General features: G+C 43.2%; 1 protein-coding gene across 1 annotated transcript in view; it reads right to left on the bottom strand.

Annotated features, from left to right (window-relative positions):
* The window catches only part of LOC135400507 (ubiquitin-like modifier-activating enzyme ATG7), a 38341-nt gene that overhangs the window by 2143 nt on the left and 11343 nt on the right, over positions 1-24855 (bottom strand). Inside the window, exons 5-16 of the mRNA XM_064632339.1 lie at positions 24543-24659; positions 20962-21099; positions 18257-18345; positions 16596-16714; positions 14835-14925; positions 12635-12779; positions 10749-10907; positions 8443-8500; positions 3637-3767; positions 3207-3365; positions 2479-2594; positions 1671-1845 (exon numbers count right to left, since the gene is read on the bottom strand). Of these exons, the coding sequence (XP_064488409.1) occupies positions 1671-1845; positions 2479-2594; positions 3207-3365; positions 3637-3767; positions 8443-8500; positions 10749-10907; positions 12635-12779; positions 14835-14925; positions 16596-16714; positions 18257-18345; positions 20962-21099; positions 24543-24659 (1497 nt within the window). The remainder of the gene's footprint in view (positions 1-1670; positions 1846-2478; positions 2595-3206; positions 3366-3636; positions 3768-8442; positions 8501-10748; positions 10908-12634; positions 12780-14834; positions 14926-16595; positions 16715-18256; positions 18346-20961; positions 21100-24542; positions 24660-24855) is intronic.

The following is a 24855-nucleotide window of genomic DNA, read 5'->3' as shown; positions in this document are numbered from 1 at the left end:
GCAGCACTGAGACGGGACGAAGGGCGGTTAAGACAAGGAGACAAACGTATCTGCAAACTCACAACTGACAGGAATTTATTTGCGCAGACAAATCGTGATTGTTTAAATTTGTCTGCGCAAATAAATTCCTGTCAGTTGTGAGTTTGCAGATACGTTTGTCTCCTTGTCTTAACCGCCCTTCGTCCCGTCTCAGTGCTGCATTGAAGCGGGGGTTGTGTCGAGCCAGCTAGAACGTTCCTCACCCACTTTCCCTTTCCCACGAGCCTTTCCTCCTTTCCCTCTATTCCACCTCCTCTCCCTCAGACGGTATTTTTCACTCCGAAAAGTGGTAACCCTACCTCTGTTTGATATGTTGTCGGGGAATTTTCGGGTGAATCGAGAGGCATACGAGAAAAGCCACTGCTGTGACACTGGGACGGGAAACGAGAATCTTTATATTTGAGCTCAGAGCTGGGGTGGCGAATGACCGCGGTATTTGAACACTCGCACGAGCTCCACGAGAGCTCGTCTTTCACTCCTGCGGGAGGGAATCAATAAAGGGAGGACAAATGGGTTGTCACAAATAGCTCTCTTTGCTGATACAGTCGACCCCCGTTTATCCGGAGTTCAGTTTTCCGGATCCCGTGGTATCCGGACAAAAGGCACGGGAACGCATTTTCCTCCGTGTATTTTGTTCTCGTTTATCCGGACTTCAGCTTCCGGACTCGGACAAGAATTCCAGGGAACGAAAGTCTAAAATTCTTGTCATCCAGCTTCAGTTATCCGGACTACCGTGAATAAGAGGAGACGCCGACCCCGCTTCGTCACCATTCTCGCTGCGTTTGGGTTATTCCCGTCACACGTCAGTGACCTACATTCTCCCGAAGGGGACACAACCGTGCACGATGACCCCCTTTTCTATTTGTGTGCGTCCGGTCACGTTGACCATAACGGTACGTTGACCATAAGCCAAGAGACCCGATGACGCCATGACGCTGATGACGCCAGTGAGAAAGAAGGCCCCGTTGAGGAAGAAGCCCCCGTTGTGACAGTTGAGCACGCGAGATCGGCATTAAGGACTGCACTGACATTTTTCTAGCAGCGCAACAACGTGTCTCACATCTATGCAATTAGCAAAAGTTTGCAGGAATTCAGTGCCTACACTACCATGAAACAACTGTCATTCACGAGCTTTCTGTGTTTCAATTAAACCTTGCTCTGTATGACGTTTCTGTTCGGTCCTTTCATTTATCCGGATGCCCCGGTATCCGGACGATTTCGCCGGGAACGGCACCGTCCGGATAAACGGGGGTCGACTGTACTATGATTCACTTTTCCGACGGTTTACCTAGAAAGACAAGTTGAAGGACCACGAGGACGTCGGGTAGATATCGGGTTTTACCAAAATTCTTGAAAACTTGTTCGAGGGGAACTATTGCGAAAAATCGGGTTTAACCTAAAGACGAAGAACCCTACGGATACACCAATGCACATCCACTTTGTGTAGACAGAAAAACACAGAAGTAACAGTGATTAACGCGCGTCCGAATAAACCAATTTCTAGGAGGAACAAGAAACATCCTGACTGCACTACAAGTGCTGCACCATGCTCCGCACACGAAAAATTAAACACGGGAAAAGAGAAAATGCCGCAAAGTTACGTTACGAGAACAGCAAAAGTGCTCGCATACCGTGGGAGAGCACGCCGTGCACATGTGGAACGAAGCACACGATGGAATCATGTAATGCTGTCTGCTGAAGAAGCACCGTATTTGGTGTGGGACGACACCCAGCGGCCCCATCTCTCCCCCTCCGCTTGGAGCACATGCCTGCTCATCTGTGTGATTCTCAGCCGGTGCGTGGCCCCTAAACAGAGAAATGGTTTTCAATCTAGCGAGAGTAGCTCACGAAAGAGAGCCAAAGAGTGCCAGCACCAGGAATTGTTAGCTGTTGAGAAGCTCCATTGATTTATTTTATTTTCAGAGACTACTAACGTCCTCTGAATGTCTACGTCTATGCGTTTGGGTCGTCCTTGGATGGTGCTTGCCTCGGCTTTCCTTTTGACTTTCAACGAGGTCACAGCGAAGAGTACAAGCTGCAAGCACGATGCAAGTTTTGTGCCGAGCTGCATTACACAGTCACTAAGTAAGCAGAACCACGCGTAAAAATAAAATAAAGGCACGAAGCCTGTAGCTCTTCAAACGATGTTCAAAACAAAATGGCGCTGACACCAAACGCCTCTACGAAAAAAAGAAATAAAAAGTTTAAAGGAGCATTGCATGAAGTGTTCACACAAGCAGCTAAAAAAACAATACATATGAAGAGAAAAGAGACATCCCATCCACTGCTGGAGCAACCTTCTTTCAACAATGAGAATTAGCCGAAGCATACTACAAACATATAAGCCTTCAACACCCAAGAAACATTAAAAGGCATCAGCACCTCCCCCCCCCCAATGTTATATGAATTTCAGTGAACTTTCATTTGTGAAGTACTGACCTCAAAGGATGTTGAAGAATGTTAATGAGAAGTTCTACACCCATAGCAGCAGCCATCATACTAATCCCAGGCCTTGTCACTGTACATTGTTGATCTAGTGTTCTGTCCCTCGTTGACTAAGCAAACAGAGGAAGACAAGGGATAAATTATGGGGGTGCAAAATGACTAGAAGACATAACATATACTTTGCAAGCAGTATTTACTATTTCATTTGACGAACAGGCTTGAGAGTGTGCAGCCATCTTTTCTAGTCCAGGGTGTCTGACAAACCGTAACCTTCAAATTCCCTGACTTTTCCAGGTTTTCACTGGCTATTTCAAGCAAAATTCCCTGACCAAAACCAAACAGGAACTGGCACCTGCTCCTAAGAAGAGCTGTGAAGTAACAATTATACTTTCTGAGTAATTTATTACTGTACCTAAGTACATTCTAAAAAGGGGAACTGTTATTTAGGCCCAAGCTGAAAAAAATTTATAGCCTTCCCTGCCCCTCAACTACAAGGTACAAGGTAGCGAGCTATAAAAGTTGGCCATGGCTAACTAACAGTGGTATGGCACAGGCTCCAGTTTGACTCACGCCCCATCAATGTACGGGTCCCGGGACCACAATGTCGAGCCCAGCCCAGGCCCGCCTAAAGAAGGCTTTACCCGACCTGGCCCAAAGACGTGGCTTCCGGGTAAGCTTGAGCCTGGCGTCGTGCTCTAGTAGGTAGGTACATCGATACTTACGTCTGTAGGACCAACTACATCATTGCAGAAGTAGCATCCTAGCTGGTCACCTTTGAGGGGCACACCCATCACGGCTGGAGCGGGAACCTCATTTTCATTCCGCACGCCATGCCTCATCACGAGGAAAGTATCAAAGCCTACGGCAGCATTGATCACAATCTGTGGAACAATAATCAACTTCGAGGACGCTATTCTTCGTATAACATATGACTTCACATATTGGACACATTTACGGAAGAAACCTAAGAAATGCAAGATGAAAAACGGAATTTTGCAATTCTTGCTTTGCAACTTGTTACAGAAATGTAATCTAGCAATGCAAAACATCTACAACGCAACCATTCCCCATTCCTGAATCATTCATATATCCATGCAATGTGGAGATCTACACTTGGGAAATGCAATCTAGATACATAAAGTATCATCAGACCTTTCCCATTGCAGCCCCCAATAGTGTAGGCAGCCATCTTGCTTCTCTGGTGTCCAAGAGCAAGAAAATTACATCATGTTCAGCAATGAGCTCTTCTAATCTGGCCACCTGTGCCTGTGTGCTCCCCTGAGCTGGAAAAGGATGTTTGAGGCACACGGTGAACGGTAGTTATCCACATATGTCAAACAACAACTTTATTTTGGCTTTGGAGAGTGTGTGTGCCTGACATATTGTCAGGAGTCACCGGTAAAATAAAATACCAGCATTGCAAGTGGAGTGGTAATCTCAAGGGGATTAACAAAGCCTCACAAGGTAAGAGAGTAAGTTATACATAGGGCCTGACTTTTTCGGGTTTTATTTTTGGCCAAATTCGGGGGTAAATATCGGGTGATATTTTTCATTTGAAAATTCGGGTGTATTTGGGTTAAATCCCGTTACGGCATATTCTGTCGTCAGGAATTCGGGTGTATTCGAGTGATTTTTTTTTGTTTAATAAAAATTTGTCTTAACATGGAACTAATGTTTAGCAATGTTATCAAACTTTATTTTAATGCACGCGTATGAGTGTGCCACGCGACCTGGATGTTTTCGGGTAGATTCGGGTTAAACCCGAATTTTACAGATTTCGTTCGGGGGGTAAATATCGGGCGGATACGGGTTTAACCCTAAAAAGTCAGGCCCTAGTTATACAGTTGGATCTTGAGAGCAAAAAAATGTGCATGCTGGCCTTGACAAAAAGAGCTACTTGGCAACAATGAACCAAATGTATGTCACTGATGCATGTAACATGATCATGCACTGATAACACGATGCTGCCTCTCACAATCTCGCAGTGCATTATCAGTGTGTGATATCTTTGGACCTGATTTATACAGGGTGTTTCAGTTAAATCCCCGGGCTAAATAATTTGCGAACCGGTGCACCAATCGAATAACTTTCTTTTTTACAAGTATCTGTCCAATACCGCCTACAAGATGCGCACCGCGTGAATGAGCGGGAGGCGCTCATTATTTAAATAAAAATGCAAATGAGTTTCGTAAAAAAGCGTAACTTCTAAATCAGGGCGCTGTCGGTATTAAAATGGGTACTACCCCTTTTGGGACCTTCAGTGGACACCTTTCAGAGAAAAATCTGCCACCGAAGCGGGTCATTTGTTGCAGTAATTAATTGGTTTCGGTTTACGTATTTTTGTCGCGGCTGGTCGCGGCGAAGCGCAAAAGGACGTAATTCATTGGTGTAATTCATTGGTGTAATTCATTGGTGTAAGGACGTAATTCATTGATGGATAAGGGAGTGAAAGAGCGTCTTTTTGCGCTTCGCCGCGACCAGCCACGACAAAAATACGTAAACCGAAACCAATTAATTACTGCAACAAATGACCCGCTTCGGTGGCAGATTTTTCTCTGAAAGGTGTCCACTGAAGGTCCCAAATGGGGTAGTACCCATTTTAATACCGACAGTGCCCTGCTTTAGAAGTTACGCTTTTTTACGAAACTCATTTGCATTTTTATTTAAATAATGAGCGCCTCCCGCTCATTCACGCGGTGCGCATCTTGTAGGCGGTATTGGACAGATACTTGTAAAAAAGAAAGTTATTCGATTGGTGCACCGGTTCACGAATTATTTAGCCCGGGGATTTAACTGAAACACCCTGTATAACTTGTTCAAAGGCAATGTTTTCCTGCACTTTCATGTACATACTGTACGCTGTATCACAGATAAATTGCAAGGCTATCTTTTTGTGCAACATGATATCGAGATATCAGCTGCAGCAGCAGAGCAACCACAAGCATTCTTTTGGAATGCACTGAATTAGAGCTTGACCCTTGTGTATTCGCGTTTTCTGTTTATCGAAAATCTGGGGTTTCAAATCGGGTGTTATTTCAGGAGCTGTAAAATATGGCAATATCGGGCTATGTAGGTATATACCGGGAAGAAAATAAATAAAGTGCGCGTCTTGCATTTCTGACAAACAACGAGATGTCCAGCAGCTGTGCTGTTTGCACAGTGTTCTCCAGTGCTTGTATTGGCGGCTCAGTTGATGCTTCGCCAAGTTAGTTTTCGGCAGTGATAAAGTTCCGGGAAAAGTATTTTCTGCAAAAATATGTACCTATTTTCACGCGTATTAGCCGCACCGCAGATAAGCCGCAGGACTCGTTTTTAGATACATTTTGAATTTTTTTTTGCAGATAAGCCGCACTCGCAGATAAGCCGCGGGTAATACGACGCGACTGCTTTGTGCGCTAAACCAGTGATGCACATACAAACTCAATAGAGACTTTATCGCTATGAAAACGGGTATCATTTCTTCGACAGAAAAAAGGCTAACATCAGAAATATTACAGAGCGGCTCACTAAGACATGTTCCAGAAGACATGATTCACTGTCACCCCTTTTGTTAAAGCTGCGTGGGGGAATGTATCTGGAAGGTCAGACCACTCGAATATGGACTCGTCCCTGTTCGGTATTGTTCGTGCTATGGCAGGGCGGTCCTGTTCCGAAAAACATGACGCACTGCCTGCCCTTTCGTTTCATCCAGGGTATTGGGAAAATACCAGGGAAAGATAGTCATCAGATAAGCCGCATCCGCGCATAAGCCGCAGAGCGTCCGTGAAAACAAAAAATCTCGCATAAGCCGCGGCTAATACGCGTGAAAATACGGTACCTTATATGCAGTAAGAAGTCCTGCCAGTACTACTTGCACTACTACTACTTGTACTTGCACAGCACTACTAAATACTTGAAGTAAAGTATAAGGCAGGGAGAAATGTAACTGAAGTACTTTTTTAGGTACCCTCAAATACAACATGTTGTTTTCGTGTTACGCCTTTTAGCTGTTTACAGGGACTAATATGCACATACATTCGTTCAAATGCAACCTCTTAGATAAACCACACATGGACGCTATATGCACCAGCAAACAAAGCGGGAGAGCACGTTCAAGCGAGCCAATAGACCTCTACCAGAGAAACGTCATCATGACGTTGGTAGGCAGACTGAAACCTAAAGAAAAACGGAAGCGGAGGGCTGGGCTCCACAAATGGGCACGTGTTCGCTGCCTCCTATTGAAAGAAAGGTGGGCCCAAAGGTCGCGTTCCCTTTCAGGGACCATCATAATCCCCTCAAGACCGTGGCTTTCAGACGCGACCTTGTTTGCCCCTAGCCTTTGAGCGTAGTTCAAGTCAACCAAACTGGTGGCGCTGTCGAACACTATGACGTTATTTGTTTACAAACAGGGAGAGGTCTATTCAATGGCTCCGACAGGATTGCGAACTGACGCATGCTGTCAACACCACAATGAACATTGCAGTAGCGTGCCGGGTGCGGTGCCGGCTGTACTTCAACCGAAAGTACAGCAAAATGTATTTCAAGTAAAGAAGAAAGTATTATTCAGCAGAATTACTCGAAGTAAAGTAAAAGTACCTCCAAAAGTACTTGAAGTACTAAAGTACAGAATACTTCAAGTACTGCCCATCACTGTTTTTTTGGGGATTTTAGGGTTTTACCCCAAGTGATGATGGTTCAAACGGGGTGGTAAAAACAGGTTTTTACTGGGTTTAACCGTACAACACAAGGCCATAGTTATAGCTGAATGAAAACAAATGTGAGACCCAGAAGAGGATCTGGGAAGGAAACGAGTATATTTAGGTGAAACTCACAGATAAAACACTAATGCTACATCATGCTTGTTAAATATATATAATCTTGAGCAGATGAGACGTACGTATTGTGCCTCAAGGCTGTTGCATGCACTCCTACACATAAAATCTCTTTTTTTTTTTTCCATCTTGTGAGAAAATGTTTTTCACTCTGAAACCTAATTCACTATTGCATAATTTAGTTTCTTGCACTGAAAAATTTTGCAGTTTGTTGCTGCTGGCAATCAGAGCATCTAGAACCGTCTAGCAGCACCTATACCGGGTGTCTCAGTTAAATCCCCGGGCTAAATAATTCGCGAACCGGTGCACCAATCGAATAACTTCCTTTTTTACAAGTATTTGTCCAATACCGCCTACAAGATGCGCACCGCGTGAATGAGCGGGAGGCGCTCATTATTTAAATAAAAATTCAAATGAGTTTCGTGAAAAAAGCTAACTTCTAAACCAGGGCGTCGTCGGCATTAAAATGGGTACTACCCCTTCTGGGACCTTCAGTAGATATCCTTCAGAGAAAAATCTGCAACCAAAGCAGGTCATTTGTTGCAGTAATTAATTGGTTTCGGTTTACATATTTTTGTCGCGGCTGGTCACGGTGAAGCGCAAAAGGACGCTCTTTCACACCCAAGTCCACCAATGAATTACGTCCTTACACCAATGAATTACACCAATGAATTACATCCTTCAATAACCTTCGGCAACCTTAACAATAACACTGCAAGCGCGATTGCAGCAACCCTTGGGGCCATGGGAAATCTTAACTGAACAAAATTATTCTGTTATTTTAACGCGAGGATTTTGTTCACTTAACATTCCCCCAGTGCCCCCAGGGTGGCTGTAATCGCGCTTGGAAATAAGACTTTTTTTTTCTTCTTGAATGTTATTATTAAGGTTGATGGGAGCTGTACCTTGAGTGACAGAGCAAAGAAATAAAGTCCCACACCTAGAAGTATCAAAATTAAGCACACTAATGTTTTAAGGTTACCATGATATTTCATGGCTCCTTTAGGCCCAGAAAAAATAAAAATGTTCGCTCGAAATATCGTTAGCTTCTGTTCCAACAACTTTTTACTTTTGCCAGCATGACTGATATTATTATTCAGTAAGATCATCTATACACACATGCAGATTACAGAGAGATGTTCAGCACCTTTCTCAGGAACTGAATGACCTGGCATAGGAATGGTGAGATCTACAGCTTTGGAGTTCTGGAAAAAGATATTTGCATTAGTTGTAGCTGCAGTACCAAAATGATCAAATATCCCTCGTCTACCAAGTAGCACATGTCAGCATACTAAATGCTTGTAGCATTGTTAGGGATGTTAGTTACAAGGCATTAGTTTGAAGGGATAAATTAAGACCTTGGTTTAAGGTAACTATAGCTATCGCCAATGGCAAATTTTGAATTCTGCGACATGAAAGTTCAGATTCTGTGCTATTCCATCGAGCACAAATATAAAAAAATAAATAGTAATAAATAAACAATGATAATTCAGTCACAATCGGTGGAATAAAGCTTTGTTTGTTTGTTGCCTGGAATGTAAATTTCACGCATCGTACACAACACTTTGAGCTGTGCTGAACTACCGCATCACAAAGATTGCCATTCCTCAGACAACAGGGCTTCAAGTATATTCACAAAGCCACCAAACAGAAGTGCACATGACATGCATTACCAAAAGCATTGTAGTGAGAGTTCTTACATCATTCTGGGACCCTTAAAGGGGCAATAAACAGGTATACAAGGCACACTTTTTTTTAATGTATCGCGATACGTTGCCGACGGTGAATGTTTTCAAAAAATTGTTGTCGTAAAAAAGTAAATAATGACGCCAAACCGACTGAATATTCACTGCACTCTTTCGCCCTTACGCTCCGCCCTGCGATCTCCTGGCGACAATAGCGACATGTCATTTTGACGTCGCGCATCATCAGCCATTTAGAATGTGGGACGCCTATACATCAATTTTGTTATAATATCGAGAGGTGAGGTCAACTCTAAACATATTCCCACTTGTCAAATCCAAGATAGCCAGTACAAACCGTACCAAAACCCCTCAATATTCTATTTCACGTGCGCATTATGTTTCCCGTGCTGTATTGCTCCGCGAGGTCACCGCGATCACCCCACAACCGGTTCCCTCGCGAGCTGCAGCTTGTCTCAGTGGGGTCCGTCATTGGCTAGGAGAGCGAAAACTCCCCCACTTCCAGCGCCTAGAATTTGGTGTTGCTATACGCTGGAATATAATGACGTGACTTGGTTCCAAGGATAAGGAGATACTCGCGTGGATTATGCTCTTTGAATGGCATTGTTTCGTGTTAAAGACGCGCGCTAGAAGCAAAAGAATTTCATATTTGGATATCGTGAGCTATGTTCTTTCATTGGGCATAATAATTGGAGAATGTTCCTCGACCTGTTTTGTGCCCCTTTAAGCATTGAGTAGCATTAGTATAAACAAAAAGAAGAAAAGAAAAGGTACCACAATCAATTCCGTTTAGTTTAGCAGCAGCCCTGAAGTACATCCCCCATTCTGCTGGCAACTTGTGATGAGGTAACACACACACACACCCTGAACTTTACTAATGGCATGATTCCTTGCTTTAGTAATGGAAAATGGGGGAGAAAACCTGTATACAAAATGATACTATGCTGAGACCTCTACCAACCATGTAAGTGCTTTATAAACAATTGCATAGAGGAACAGTAACAGTTAGTGCAATATGCTTATCTAACCATGTTCGATGTCCCTCCACGTATCCACCTGAGTGTCACGCAAGAAGCTAAAAAAATCGGGGACATTCCTGTGCAAACAAAAAATTGTATCCTTTCAGTTTCATTATAGAACCCTGCTGGAAACCGTCTCGTTCAAAATCCTATGAAAATCTCATTGAACCTATTGGATATCATGTACACAAATCTCATTCAGTGACTGCGAAAATTCTCACCCCCAATAGATGATTTGGGACAAATATTACATTGAAAATGGTGCCATATTCAATGAAATCACAGTATGTGTTGATGAGATGTAATGAGAAATCACAGCAAGTGTTAATGAGATATAATGAGAAGTCACAGAAAGTGTTAATGAGATGTAATGAGAAGTGGTGGCTTCAAACTCATGGAATGCCCCCATCATGTCTCGTTGAACCAATGAGCCCCAGCAGGATCTTTCTCATTGGAATGGTTCTCCATTTCGAGTTGCCAGTAGGTTTGTTGTGGTATAGTCACATTAGATGTGTAGAGCTTTCCAATGAGTATAAATGAATTCCCGCAAAAATGAATTAGACTCAATGTGATTTGGATAATTTACTGGATCAATGCACTACATATTGTATTCTCTCCCTCCACGTATCCACCTGAGTGTCACGCAAGAAGCTAAAAAAATCGGGGACATTCCTGTGCAACCAAAAAATTGTATCCTTTCAGTTTCATTATAGAAAAAGGCTAACACTTACTATGACAGGGAAGATTTCCTTGAGAGCCAGAGCAGCAGCCTCAGCTTTGTGTTTCCCACCTCCTTGACAGTCCTCAAATTTGTACAGTGACTGCCGCACTGGATTTGAGTACGACACTTTTGAGTTGTCCACAAATGTTATGTTCCTTACACCCCAGCCCTGGAATGTTGAAAACTGTACAGTCAACTATATGCGCTTAGTCATTGCATCATATTAATTGTGCTGTATCATTTTTGAGGGATGGTATATATTTCTTGAATGTCTCACTTGTACAGCTATGCCTACATGGCATTGTGATCCGTGGTGGTCCTACCTGAGATGAACCCTGGTCACACTCAAGCTGCTAGCAGCAAAACGAGACCATTTATTCTATGTATCATTATAGGAAGAAGAAACAAAAGTGATGTTCCATATAGTCTCCCTCCCTCATGACATATTTGTCGGCTGAGGAATCTTATTCTCAATTTAACGGCCTTCGATGAGCCAGAACCATCAAGGAACCTTTATAGGCATTACTACGCAACATATAATTCTTCACGAGGAACAAAAACAAACGTGAGCCTCCAGAAAGCACCACTCATCCAGTGAGCGATGCAAGTGAGAACAGAACATGAGAGAACTGATGTTCTGAGGCTGGAACAACATAGAAAGGACAAATACATACAAAGCCTCAAATTGCCTAAGAAATTAACGATGAAAGATGGAAGTCACTGAAAAGGTTAGCCAGCTGTAGGACTCGAACCCACATCTTCTGAAGGAGAGAGAATAGAGAACAGAACATTACTTTTGGGCTAAGTAGTTATAACACTACTGCATCTGGGGCTACCCGATCAGAAGGCTAGCGGGTCTAATTCCTGATTGAGTATGCAAGTGTAGTATAGAATTTATTTACTTCTAGAAATATTTCTAAGATTAAGGCAGTTCAGAAGATGTCACTTCGATTCATACAGATGGCCTAGCTCTGTCAGTGAACTTTATGACAAAGCTGGTGTGGAAACGCTTGGAAAAAGATGTAGAGGAACGTTGTAGCGGATGAGGACAAACACAACACAAGCATCGCAATGCGGAGTTACATAACACTAGACAAAGAGTTGAGTACAAACAGTCAACGACATATGTGACGTAGCAAATTACTGCCGTTGCTCGTGATTGTCACGCTACGAGTCTTAGGTGTCACTACAACAGCCACAGCACAGCATGACTGATGATTAGAGCCTGAAGTTTTCGGGAAATATTTTTTTCTAAATTCGGGGGGTAAAAATCCGGTAAATAAACATGTGCACTAAATTCATGTGAATTCGGGTGAAAAAATTTCCAGTATGCTAAATTCGGGGTGAAATCGGGCTCAGTTACTCAACTAACTGTAGTGGTTTGGTACAAATGGTGATGTAACTGAATTTTTCTGCCAAACAAGTAAATTAATGCATTTCTACAGACATCCCAGTGAGGGCAATTTGCCAGGTAAAAATCGGGTTTCACCCTAAAGAGGCAACCTTCAATTCGGGGTGCAAATTCGGGGAAGAATCGGGTAAAACCCTAAAACTTCAGGCGCTACTGATGATCTCCCTCCATATTGAAAGCAGTAGCTTGAACACTGCTCAGGCACGCCAAGACAGGATGTGCTTATTTATTAGGATTAAACTCTTTTTTCTACATAGCATCTACAGGTAACTACTATGATTATACGGTGAACAGTGCAATTACGATATGGCTTAGACACGAGTGATGTGTTTTACCTATCTATATTCTATAAGCTTCCTTCTGATACACTTCTTAACATACAGGGATAAAATTCAAAAATCAAATGCCACTACCCCACATTGTTTGTATGTATGGAAGGTAACCCATGTTTGCCAGTCACAGTACATTTCACACGGTGTACTTACCATGAGGCCCCGGGCAACATTGCAGCCCAGTGTTCCAGATCCTAGTAACAAGCATCTTGTGGCAGAGATATACTCCAATTCCAGTGAGGGAGCCAGACGCCATCGCATGAGTTTTAAGTTGAGGTCAACAGCAGACTCCGATAGCCTGGAGTGTACAGAGGTCAAATATAACTTACGTGATACTGCCTGATTGAATTGGAATTGGAATTGGAACAGAAAGAAAAATATGGAGAGGTTTGTCCTGACCCAGTCAGAACTGGCTACTCCAAAACGCTTTTGTGGGTTATACTGTTTCTTGGTGTACAGTAGAACAGGCTAGTAAAGCAACCAGGCAAGTTAAAAAAGGAAAAAGACACACTCTCGCCAAAGACAAGGGCATCCCACATATCCCATTCAGTATTTCAATGGTTGCTGCACATCTGTTTATGCAACTGCACGCACAGTATCGTACCAGTCGTGTGCTACCGTTCCCAGGCAGGCTAGCACATGGTTCTGCTTCAACAAACATAACTACCACAATTTCCAGAGTACAGTAGAACCCTGTTATTGTAACCCTAATTTTAGTAAAAACCTGGTTATTGTAAACACAAGTGCCAGTCCCAACTGGATCCCAACTTCTACACGTTGCACACTTGTGCTGTCATTGTTTGCTCTAATTGACTCAAATTTTTCATTTTTTATTTAGATCTGCGTATCTGTCCAATTTGCTCATTTGGAATTAATTTGTAAATATTTTTTATGCTGCTTATATTAACATCCTATTATCAAATGTTAACCACTCCCCTCTGTATTTCCTCACACTCCTGAGGATAAATAAATAAATTACTACACCTCATATAGCTTAATGTTCTGATATAGTCAACCACAACAACTCGGGATATCGGTTATAGTAAAAATTATTTGCCATGGCTGCTGCTGTAGGAGGCATAGCAGAGGGAGGAATAGACAAAAACACCAGAAGAGGCATGGGGAGAACTTAGTTTAGCAGTGGCACTGCATGTGACAACACTGTCGTTGCCCTCAATCGCTTCACTAGTGCTTCGCACGTTTGTGTCGTTTGTCACTTGTGCTGTGCGGTTTCCATGTGTTTCAGCCAGCAACAGAGTCAGTTGCAGTCAAGAACAGGATTAACAACATTTTGCCCAGATGACCAACACGGATAACTTTTTTTGCAAGATACAGTTTTGCTAAGGAGCAGACTGCTATAATCAACTTTTTTAAGCCCACATGAGTGATTTTGCAGCATTACAGTTTTTGTTCTGAGCCCAATAAACCTTCGATTTTCACTGCCTTTTTGTACCCTGTTACAGGGATTTTAAGGGATTTTTAAGATGTTCCTCATATAACAAAAACTGATCCAGTAAATCTAGGGTTTGGTCCTGACCGGTTTACTATAACGGGGTTCTATTGTGACATGTGCGTCATACGTTGCAAAAAGTATCCTGAAGAGGCGGTGCACGCTATCTACCGGCCCTGCTGTCTACCGGTGCGTGTTGTGCATCAATTTTCTTTCTCCCAGAAGAGCGGCTCCTAAGAAGTTGCTGCACTACCTCTATTCTCTAGCCTTGGCTCAGACACTTGACAAAGGCATAAATCATTTATTTAAGTGCCATGTTAGGGAAATATGGTGAACAATGAATGACACACAGCGAGCACGAGTAGCAGAGAGAGGTGATGGGCATGCACATCTGTGATAGATCACATAAGAAGTACTTACACTGGATGCACAAGCTTGATTACCGTTACTAACTTTGATTAGCACTAACTTTGAACCGTTTGATTCCTAACAGTTATATAGAGTTTGCAATTTATGGGCATTATTAATGCCAGTCTTCTCACCTCCCCCCCCCAGTGCATGTTATACATCGATGCGCAATAAACACTGGACATTTTCCAAATTCCGCTAACCATTGAAGTTCATGTTATACAGAGGAAAACATGATACCTGACTAAAATCTATGCCAAACAGGAGCCATATTTCCTGGCACTTGTCAGCGAATTGACACCAGCTATATAAGTGCTCCTAGAAGACATTTCCGTTCACTTGCTAAAGTCTTATGCGAATGTTATGGAGCAGGGCTGACTGTACCGTTCAGTTATGCTTAAATTTGACGTACATTCAAAGAAAACGCAAAAGGAAGTGTAATAAAAATTTGTGACACTCTCTCCTAATTCAATGAGGAACACAACACTGGCTAACCTGACTGGATCCATGCTGTTGCTGAGGTTCACCATACGAGGACCCAGTTGTCCGGATACGTTTCTCTCCCAACCAACGTATTTCACAGGATCTAAGAGGAGAAAATGGCAGGTAAATGCCTGCCAGGTAAAACACGCCCAAGCTGTCCAAACATGGAAAAATAACCTGGTGGAGTGGAAGTGAGCTATCGCGGTTTAGAGGCTGCATGATGCAGAGGAAAAGCCTTCCCTTTGGAAATGACGGGGAAAAAATTTCAAGTGTGATTTTTAAACAATCAAAGGATAAAAGAACTGGTATAACACGCTCCATACAATGTGTACTAACCATATCCTTTTTAACTATCCAAATCTTTTAAAGTAAACGCCTCAAATGTGCAATGAACTATTGTGCAGCCCCGGGCCCTTGGCCACTGAACAGAAGGAAGCTGCCCTCTCAAAAAAGATTAACGTCCATGTGAGGCAGTACATAGCACTTCTTGTGGCTCATGTACAGTAGCCAACTGATTTTCTGGACTTGACGGCAACCGTAAAGAAATCTGAATAATACAGCAGTCTTTAAAATCAGATTATCACAAAATTAAACTTTATTTCACCTCAGCTGCACTAAACAGGTGTGTAATTGCACCCTGGCTCATGTGGCATATGCGTGTGATGATATCTGCCTGCATTTGCATGAGTGTCGCATGTTCGTCGTACACATTTGACGATAGCGGCAACGCAATCGTCTTTCAGACTGACAGCTGCTCGAGCGTGTGCCACACAATTTACTGAATGGATGCGGCCATAGCATAGAAAGCTGGAGGACAGCAAGAGCATGCCCAAACAGAAAATCGAGTAGCATCCCGACTCGCCAAAGTGCCGGCGTGCGCTCGCCCACTCCGGCTTGCCGCCACCGTGGTACGGTTCGGGAGTTTTAGAGCAGTTTCGCCTAGGATTCTAATTACCGTAACTTCACACCTACAAGCCGTACCGCAGAGAAGCCGCAGGGTCTGGTTTCCCTCTCTTACGAAAAAATATCCAGCGCATAAACCGCACCATCAGATAAGCTCTACCTAGGCAGTGAGCAATGTAAAGTGACTTTACACTGCTCCCGACTCCTCACATATTTCAAAAACACATTCGCATAGCTTGGTGAGAGGGTAAGGTTCGGGAGGAGTTTGTCGACGCCATCCTCTACATCCACAAAAACTGTGTAACAGTGATGCGCTTGCCCGTGTGCGTCCTGGATTTAATTTGGTATCGTGCTGTTGTGGTGTTAAACCGAGAGTTCTTGTACGTTTGTGGCCGTGTCTTCTCTTCTTATAGATTTACTTATAAATTTGTTTGATAAGCGCTAGAAATGCGTACGTCACGGCTGGGAATACTAGGCCGGGCTCTATTCGCTGAGTTACCGGCATAGGCCGGGCACTATTCACTGGGCCACCGGGCCGGGCCACATAAAAACGTGAAGGTCTGGACCCTGGCATGGCCTGGAAAGGTCGGCCCATGCAGGGCTCTAGACCGTACATCGAAACTGCACTCCATCTTTCTTTTGTTGAGCTTGAAGTGGGTACTCGGAGCGGTCGCAGATTTTGTTGTTGCCACTATAGCTTCTGCCAATTACGCATCCCTTATTACTGTATTTACTCACATAGTAACTAACACACTTTTTTAACAAAAAAGACAGAGCATTAGTTATGCGAGTTCAATACTCAATGTACAGTTAACTATCACTGTGATACCATCAGCAAAAGTGAAACCTTAAAGATGACTAAAAACATACCTGGTATCGTAAAGTCAGCCAAGTGCACACTAAGCACAAGACTGTGTCTGCAGGAGATCTGCCCATGCTTCGATTGTCTTCTGTAGCAAATAAGTTGCCACTGAGAAACATCTTTGCCCCTGCAGTGAAGGAAAGTTTACACTGTCATCGGATGTTTTGTTCAAGTCCCCTGCTGCCAGCAGTGGTGGCTTATGAGTTAGATTTGAGAGGACAATTTTCTGGCGAAATCGCATGACAAAAACAGTTTCAATCAACACAAGCTCTCAGCTGCAGGACTTTCTATTGCAGGACTTTCTAGTGACTGTATTGACTTGTAGCATTTTTGAACATTTTTAGATGCCATAACAACCTTTTTCAGAGGTGCTTGTGATGTTGCGAACGTATTGGCTTATGCTCAAAGCTACTCAAGGGTGAACGTACAGCAGCCTAGCATGTGAGTGTCAGTTAACAGCGACATTCCAGGAATCATTGTAAGCAGTGACGCTTACATTAACAGATACTTTGGTATGCTTAGTATGAAATACTAGCTTCTGCTTCCACAACACGACATCAGCAATTTCATTCTGAAAGTCGGCACAGAACCTCGGTTCCGAAAATCCGAGTTTATCAGTTCATCTGCACAATGGTGGCGACACCATTCGGACAGGGCATTGTACCAGATGCGATGCGTTTTCTGCAAAACCTTTTCAATGACACAATACTGAGGTTCTACTGGATAAGATTATGTGTTATGAGTATCAATAGCGTCTGAGGTTTTCGGGTTTTACCCGTTTCTTCCCCCGAATTAACCCCAATAAGCACACACTTAGCCTCACAAAGGCTGCAGTACATGAAATAAATAAATAAATTTAGTGATTCGGTTAACCCGATTTTTACCCGAAACGGGGCCCTTTTGTGACGCGCAGCGGAACCACGGTGCACAACTAGTGGAAGAGGGGGAGGGATCACCGACAAAAGGAGGTGACGCTGCAACCGTGACGGCAGTGTCATTTGGGTTTTCTGAGGTCACATGCATCCAGAGCACATGCGTGTCAAGATCTCGTTGAAAAACCGCTGCGGCATGCATGACTTCCCGCAGTCCCACGTGTACTGTGCCCATTCAGGACAACTGTACTGTCCCACAGCGGAAGCAACACCCAGCGCCAAACAACTTAGTAGCAACTTAGATAGTTCTGAAAAGAAAGGAGTCAGGAGCCAATGTAGGCAGAACTGCCGATGAATCGCTGAACGTAACGGAATACTGACGCTCACTTCTCCTTTGTCGTCGCAGAAACGAAAACGAAAGCACTTCTCACGTTAAGACTTGTAACAGTGTCACGTTAAGCAAAGTGCGCAGGTTTCCATCACCATGCAGATTTGAATTACCATTCCACTCAATGCAGGTTTGAATTGCCATAGACCTTTTAGTACAGTCCTCATTTTCCCACAGGCAGTGTTATTACCTACTTTAAAAGCTGTTTTCTTTTTACATTTGTGATGTGTATAACAAGCCTGATAAACCCGATTTTTACCTGTGTCGTATATTACCAGAAATTTTACACCCAAATTCACCCGAATTGGACGCCAATGTTTTCCACCCGATTTTTACCCCCCAAATTTGCCAAAAAATGTTTCCCGAAAACCTCAGACACTATAAAGTGTGATCATATAAAGTCACTTACCAGTGAACAGCAAGGAGGGATATCAAATTCCTCAGAGGCCATCCTGGATGCTTCTCATTTGTTGATGGATCCGAGAAGCAGACGTAGAACTAAAGGAAAAGTGTGACAAACAATATTTCTTTTTTTGCACATGTTTATCTATGCACAGGTGCCCCCAAGATAAAGTACCGTATTTTCACGCGTATTAGCCGCGGCTTATGCGCGATTTTTTTTTCTCACGGGTGCCCTGCGGCTTATCCACCGGTGCGGCTTATCTGATGACTATTTTTTCCTGGTATTTTCCCCGTACGCCGATTTTAACGAAAGGGCCGACAGTGTCTCTGGAACAGCACTGCCCTGCCGATGCACGAACAGTGCGTAACAGGCACGGGTCCACATTCGAGTAGATTGATTTTCCTGGTGGTGACAGGAAAGTGGTGACAGTGATTCACGTCTTCTGGAAGATCACTGACCCATCAGTCCACGAAAAACACCCGACAAGGGCACAATCCGATCTTGGTAGAACTCCAGAACTGACCTCCTCTGTTGTACACTGTGCCGATCCCGGAGTATGGACCACAGGGATTATGGCCTTCTCTATGGTCTCCTTTGTCGCACAAATCAGTCGTCTCGTATTGCCCGCGGCTTATCTGCGGGTGCGGCTTATCTGCCAGAAAATTTTCAAAACGTCCCAAAAAACGCGTCCTGCGGCTTATCTGCGGTGCGGCTTATACGCGTGAAATTACGGTACCGTATTAATCTACCTTTCTCTAACAAATACCTGCGGCACAGAGGATGCTGGAACTTCAATCACACACACTCAAATATTGTTTATAAGATGTTTTAGCTTATAAACTGCTTTCGATAAATCAAAACAGTTGTGAAATGAATCTCTTACTTTCGGAGGAATCATGCTGGTGATGTGGGGATTTGTCTTTCAAACACATCAAGCAAAGTGCAACACTGATGCAAATTGATGTGTTCGGAAATTGCTGGCCACCGAAAATATGGCACTGCGAGAGCGGAGTCGTTCCTCTCTCTCTCTCTCTGGGTTCCCACAAATACAGTCGCCAACCGATTTTTCGGACATGCCCGATTATTCGGACTCGTTCACGGAACGGCCGCGGGTCCTATAGAGTTTATGTATAACAACGTCCACAATTTCGGACGCCGTGCAGCTCCGTCGCTCGATATTTCGGACTCTGTCTGCCCAACCAGCGAATTTCTCTCTTGAGGTGACTCAAAATATTGGTATCGTCCGAAATTCGTATCAAAAGAAATAACCAACTAAAATATTGAGGCAAAAAATAGGCAGTGATGACTGTTCATTTTACATTCCCCTGAGTAGAAGGGGTCTGCTGTAACGGTTTTGCGTCTTCGGTTTTGGCCAACGGCCCAGCACGTGCTGTCCGCCCGCGTGTCGCGCGACAGCGCTGTAAAGTGAGCTCCATCTAATACACGCATGCGTTAGGTGAAGCCGACTTGCGGACTTGATGACGGCGGTGCCTCAGACAACGTACACTGACAAAATAGAAGGTGATGTTATCAGGCAGAGCTGGAAGTGCGTTAGGAAAGCATCGATAAACTTTTCCAGCTTACTAGGGCTTAGTAAAGTTTATTTTGAAGCGAAATTCGTTTTTTCGGACTGCTCGATTATTCGGACTTTTGCGCGATCCCCACAGAGTCGGAAAAATCGGACGGCGACTGCATAATATTGCAAAACACTTATTGTTAATGAGCGCCTAACTTTAGCAAACTTTAAATGTAAGGGCACGTGAAAATTTGGAGCAAGAATTGATGCACTGAAAACAAAATATGAAATCTCGAACTTTATTTTCACAGTTGGCCGTTCGCAAGCATTTAGGGTACTTTGCAGGACAAGCATGTGTAATTCCATTTCGATTAAATATGGTGAGCACAATCTTAGGGGCATCACAAAGTAAGGCAATCAAGCCACGAACTTTAGCGTCTAGATTACGCAAAATTTAGTGGCAGTGAATACGCGTCTTGCACCCGATGCATGAAACACAAAATTATGGGGTTTACAATACTAGGTATTATCACAGAGAAAGACGTCAGAGTCTCTTCATGAAAGGTAGCTGCTTGCTCTTCTGCAGGACAATTCCCCGTTTAGCATCACACAGTTTGGGTGAACGTTATTTAAAAAAGCAGCATGCTTGGGAGACAAGTATGGCTTTGTGCATTGAATACATGGACAATAATGTTACATATGAAGGATTAAAGAAATGTGGTAACAGATGCTGTTCTCAAACCATTTCAGTAAAATTAAAAACCTGCATAGACATCAATACGCTGCCTTGCCATTTTTTTGAGGTGCCGATGAATCATAGAATGCACACTTACTAACAGTGAAAAATAAGAGAAAAGGTTAGTTTTCAAAATTGTAAAAAGTTTTGGAACAGCTATCATAGCAAGGTTTAGACTGCCAGGGTACAACACAAACCTACTGTCAAACAAACCAAAAAGGTTAAGAAGCTAAAAGTTTTCAAATTTTCATGGTTTATCAACGAAGAACAGAACCAAATGGTAATGTTTGTACGAATTTTTAGTGCATAATACATCCTGTAGCATGCAGTACAGTTGCAAACCTTATTTTTATTCATTTTACTTGCAGTGCGAACCCCGTACTTTATTTTTGGGAGCCCTTTGCATCTATCGACACTTGCTCTATTTGTTACGTCCACACACCCATGTTTTTACAATACCTTGGCTTTCTTTGCAATTAGGGAGGAGATGTTGGACAGGGAAGCCAGCTGTACACTGTTGTCACTCATGTCAATCACAAAAAATGCTCTGCATGATGATCCAGAAAGGTTGCTGTAACTTTCATTCAGTTCAGTCATCTGGAAATTAAAATACGGAACATAAGACGACTGGAAGGATATTGCGGTAACACACTGAATCTTGTATGTTGAATGCAATCTAACATTTCAGTAAAGTTTCTTAACCTCACATCAGATTCTTCTAACTTTGCCTTAGTGGACAACCACGTTCTACACTGGAACTGGTCTAATCACTGGTTGGCAAAAACTCGTTCCGGGTTTGCGCCCAGGTGGCAAGATGATGTGACAGTGTAGCCAGTGGAAGATGAAGGTGGATATGTATCACGTGCTACAACTTCTTGTATCAACCAGTAACCAATGTTGAAAATCTGGTGCAAAGTAGGCAAAAAGCAACTCATGGGTGAGGAAAGGAACACCACCTCCTCTACATTTGGTGACCTGGACTACAAACACCTCCGTCCGGTGAAGGATACAGCCTTCTACCGTCCCAAATTACACAACAACCAGCGTCATCAGAACAAAGCACATTCGCACACCTGCTCAGGAAGCAGACGATGCTGCAAGGGCCCCGACACGTGAGCCTACAGAGAACTCCTTTACGACAGGGGTCGTAATGGGAGGTAACGTGCTCGCTTCTTCCAATTCGGCACACTCCAGTTTTAGCTCCCCGTACTGGTCACGGTACGCTGTGATCCCGCCCTCTTCGAGCTGCCACCTACTTTGTGATGGCACTCTCCGGCATCATCAGCAACAATTCGACGAGCAACGCGCTTCGGTACTGGTCTCAGTATGTCGCTAGTATGGGCAGGGGATCCTGAAACAATTTCCAAACTTGCTCTTAACCCCCTTGACCGTTTTTGGAATGATGTCTCACGTTCAAAAAAGGAGGCACCTTCTTTTCCATTTCCAGCTGTTGTAAAGAGAGGAATGGCCACCGGACTGGTTTCGGCACGGTGACGCTCGGGAACTTCGGGCAAGCGCGCACACCTAAAACGCGCTGATGCTGCATCAGAGGCAGTAAACTAATCATCATATTTTCCAGTGTAGTTAACGTGTATGGTAGAAGCTGTTGCTAAGAGGCAAGTACATGTGCGAACGAAGCAGCGAAGTAGCGAGCGTGAGTAAAGAGCAGATAACGGCATCGTACACAGAATGACAGAATCGGTTCCAAAATCAGCACGGTGAGTCGGGCCTGTGGGTGCAAGTTAAAAAATAATAATAATAATGCATAAAAAAAAAAACTCACGGATGAAGATGGCACAAGACACATGAAAGAACTGGTGAGAAGCATGCAAGCTGGTGACTGGAACACATGACAATATCCCTCTAAATCTGTTCGTGTCAGAACTGTGCCTGTTAGGAAGCCTGTTCTCTTTCACCCTTGACCTTGTTTGTGTTTCTATAAATATGTTCATTTATGTATTAAATGCAGTGATGGCCACTAACTACTTCTACAGTAGTTTAACTATAACTACTAACTACTTTGCGATTGAGTAGTTTAACTAGTAGTTCAACCACTTTTCAGGGGAGTAGTTAAAACTACTTCTTTAACTACTGCAATGTAGTTTAACTACATCTATAACTACTTAACGTTGTACATCAACACCAATCCCATTCTATAGCGTTCTTAGACACTTAAATATGAATCACAAGCAGCGATAAAAGTGAAGATTTAGTACACATGCACGTCACAATTGTACTGCACCTCCGTTCTCATCAAATAAGTAGCTCAAGGTAAAAGTCGGAAGTACAATCGTGCCGTAAAGCTTGCGGCAAAATCGGAAGTAGTTGGCGCCTGCAGTAACCTAGCTACTGTAGTTAACTACTCGAAATAGTAGTTTAACTAGTAGTTGCACACTACATTTCTGCAAGTAGTTGATAACTGCTTTTTAACTACAATCAGGTAGTTTAACAAGTAGTATAACTACATGTAGTTAACTACTGGCCATCACTGGTGTCTACCAACCTGGAAAACAGGGAATTGTCAGGGAATTTTGAGGTGACTGGAAAAGTCCGGGGATTGTCAGGGAATTTGGCCAAAAAGCAGCTGAAGTCAGGGGAAATCGCAGACAAGTGCATGATGATGCACGGCGAATTGCGAGTGCCGACCGGTGGTTGAGCGGTGATGCCGCAGCAACGGTGCTGCGAGTAGCAGTTCACCAGCACGACAAGGTCTGAGGCAGAAAGGTAGGGTAGCCTTATGAGGAGGGGGGGGACGGGATATACGTTTATTTCGGAAAGGTCATGTTTATGAGGGATCTGGTACCAAACGTTAAGAGCACCAAAAACAAAAGGGTACCAAGTTCCCTTTTCTTTTTTTTGTCAGGGAATTCACTTGAAATAGTCAGTGAAAACCTGGAAAAGTCAAGGAATTTGAAAGCTACAATTTGTAGTTTAACTACAACTATAACTACTTAACGTTGTCTATCAATACCAATCCCTTGTAGTGCTCTTGGACACCTAAATATGAATCACAAGCAATGATAAACTTTGGCTCAAGCCATTGCTACGATCGTCAAATACAAAGCTTGCGGCGAAATTCTTTCTGTGCCTACGTGATAAACTAAGTTGCAGAATTATTTCACAGCAAATGAGGCTTCACTAGACAAGCATTAAAAGCGAAGATTTAGTACACATGCACGGCACAATTGCTCTGCACCTCCTTTCTCATCAAACAAGTAGCTCCAGGTAAAAGTCAGAAGCACAATCGTGCCGTAAAGCTTGCGGCAAAATCAGAAGTAGTTGGCGCCTTCAGTAACCTAACTACTGTAGTTAACTACTTAAAATAGTAGTTTAACTAGTAGTTGCTACTACATTTCTGCAAGTAGTTGATAACTACTTTTTAACTACAATCAGGTAGTTTAACTAGTAGCTTAACTACATGTAGTTAACTACTGGCCATCACTGATTAAATGTTCAGCTGAGTCTGAGACTATGTCCGCGTGTTTGCCCGTGCCCCTTGTACCTAGACTCTGGGTTTTACCGTCATAAGAGACATACTGCTCCACTACACACACGTTCGTATTGGTTCTACAAAAATCAAAAAAAAAAATATTCTACACACGTTCAATCGTCATGCAGGCCGAGCAAACATGGGATGCCAACAAGTTAGCAGTAATCCTGAACCCATTTGATAAGTCTGGCGTTGATGAGAAGGAATTGAGACACAGAGCAGCGAGGTGACCAATGTCTACCATGATGGGAACTCTGTTGGATCAGAGTTTTATGGGTTTCAGTAATCATTGCATCCACAAAAAACGTAATAGAAAGAACTTAAAGTCGACACAGAGGCATTGATTAACATGGACACTAATGGCGACGTAGAGTATGCAGTTCCCATTCACTACTGAACAGTATCTTCGTCTGCATGGCACGTTACACATCAGCCTTTTTCACTTTTTTTTTTCTTTCAGGGAGCACATTATACAGAGGAAAGCATGGTACCTAAATTGAAGCATGAGGATTGCAAAACAAAGAGCTGGATATAGGTATCGTTCTCTGACCTGTTTGTCTGTGAAAACATCAGAGAGCTGCTTTATGGGTTCAGACAGAAGCGTTTGGCCAGGGTAGCAGACTGCTGGAAATGCGAACCAGTAGTAGTAATGGTATTTCTTGATGTCCTGCAAAAGGGGGACAGATGTGACATTAACAAGGAACCATCATATACATCTACATCAGCTTCACCCTATGAAACGTTTTTATAACACTGTGCTTTCAAACTGCTGCATGAAGTACACATATGAGTACGAGGTAAAACCTTAAGATTTATATAATTTATATAATTAATTTATTTTATCTAGGCTAAGTAATTCACAG

This window comes from Ornithodoros turicata, chromosome 7, assembly GCF_037126465.1.
Source record: "Ornithodoros turicata isolate Travis chromosome 7, ASM3712646v1, whole genome shotgun sequence".
Classification (NCBI taxonomy): Eukaryota; Metazoa; Arthropoda; class Arachnida; order Ixodida; family Argasidae; genus Ornithodoros; species Ornithodoros turicata.
This window is presented reverse-complemented; position numbering and strand designations above follow the sequence as displayed.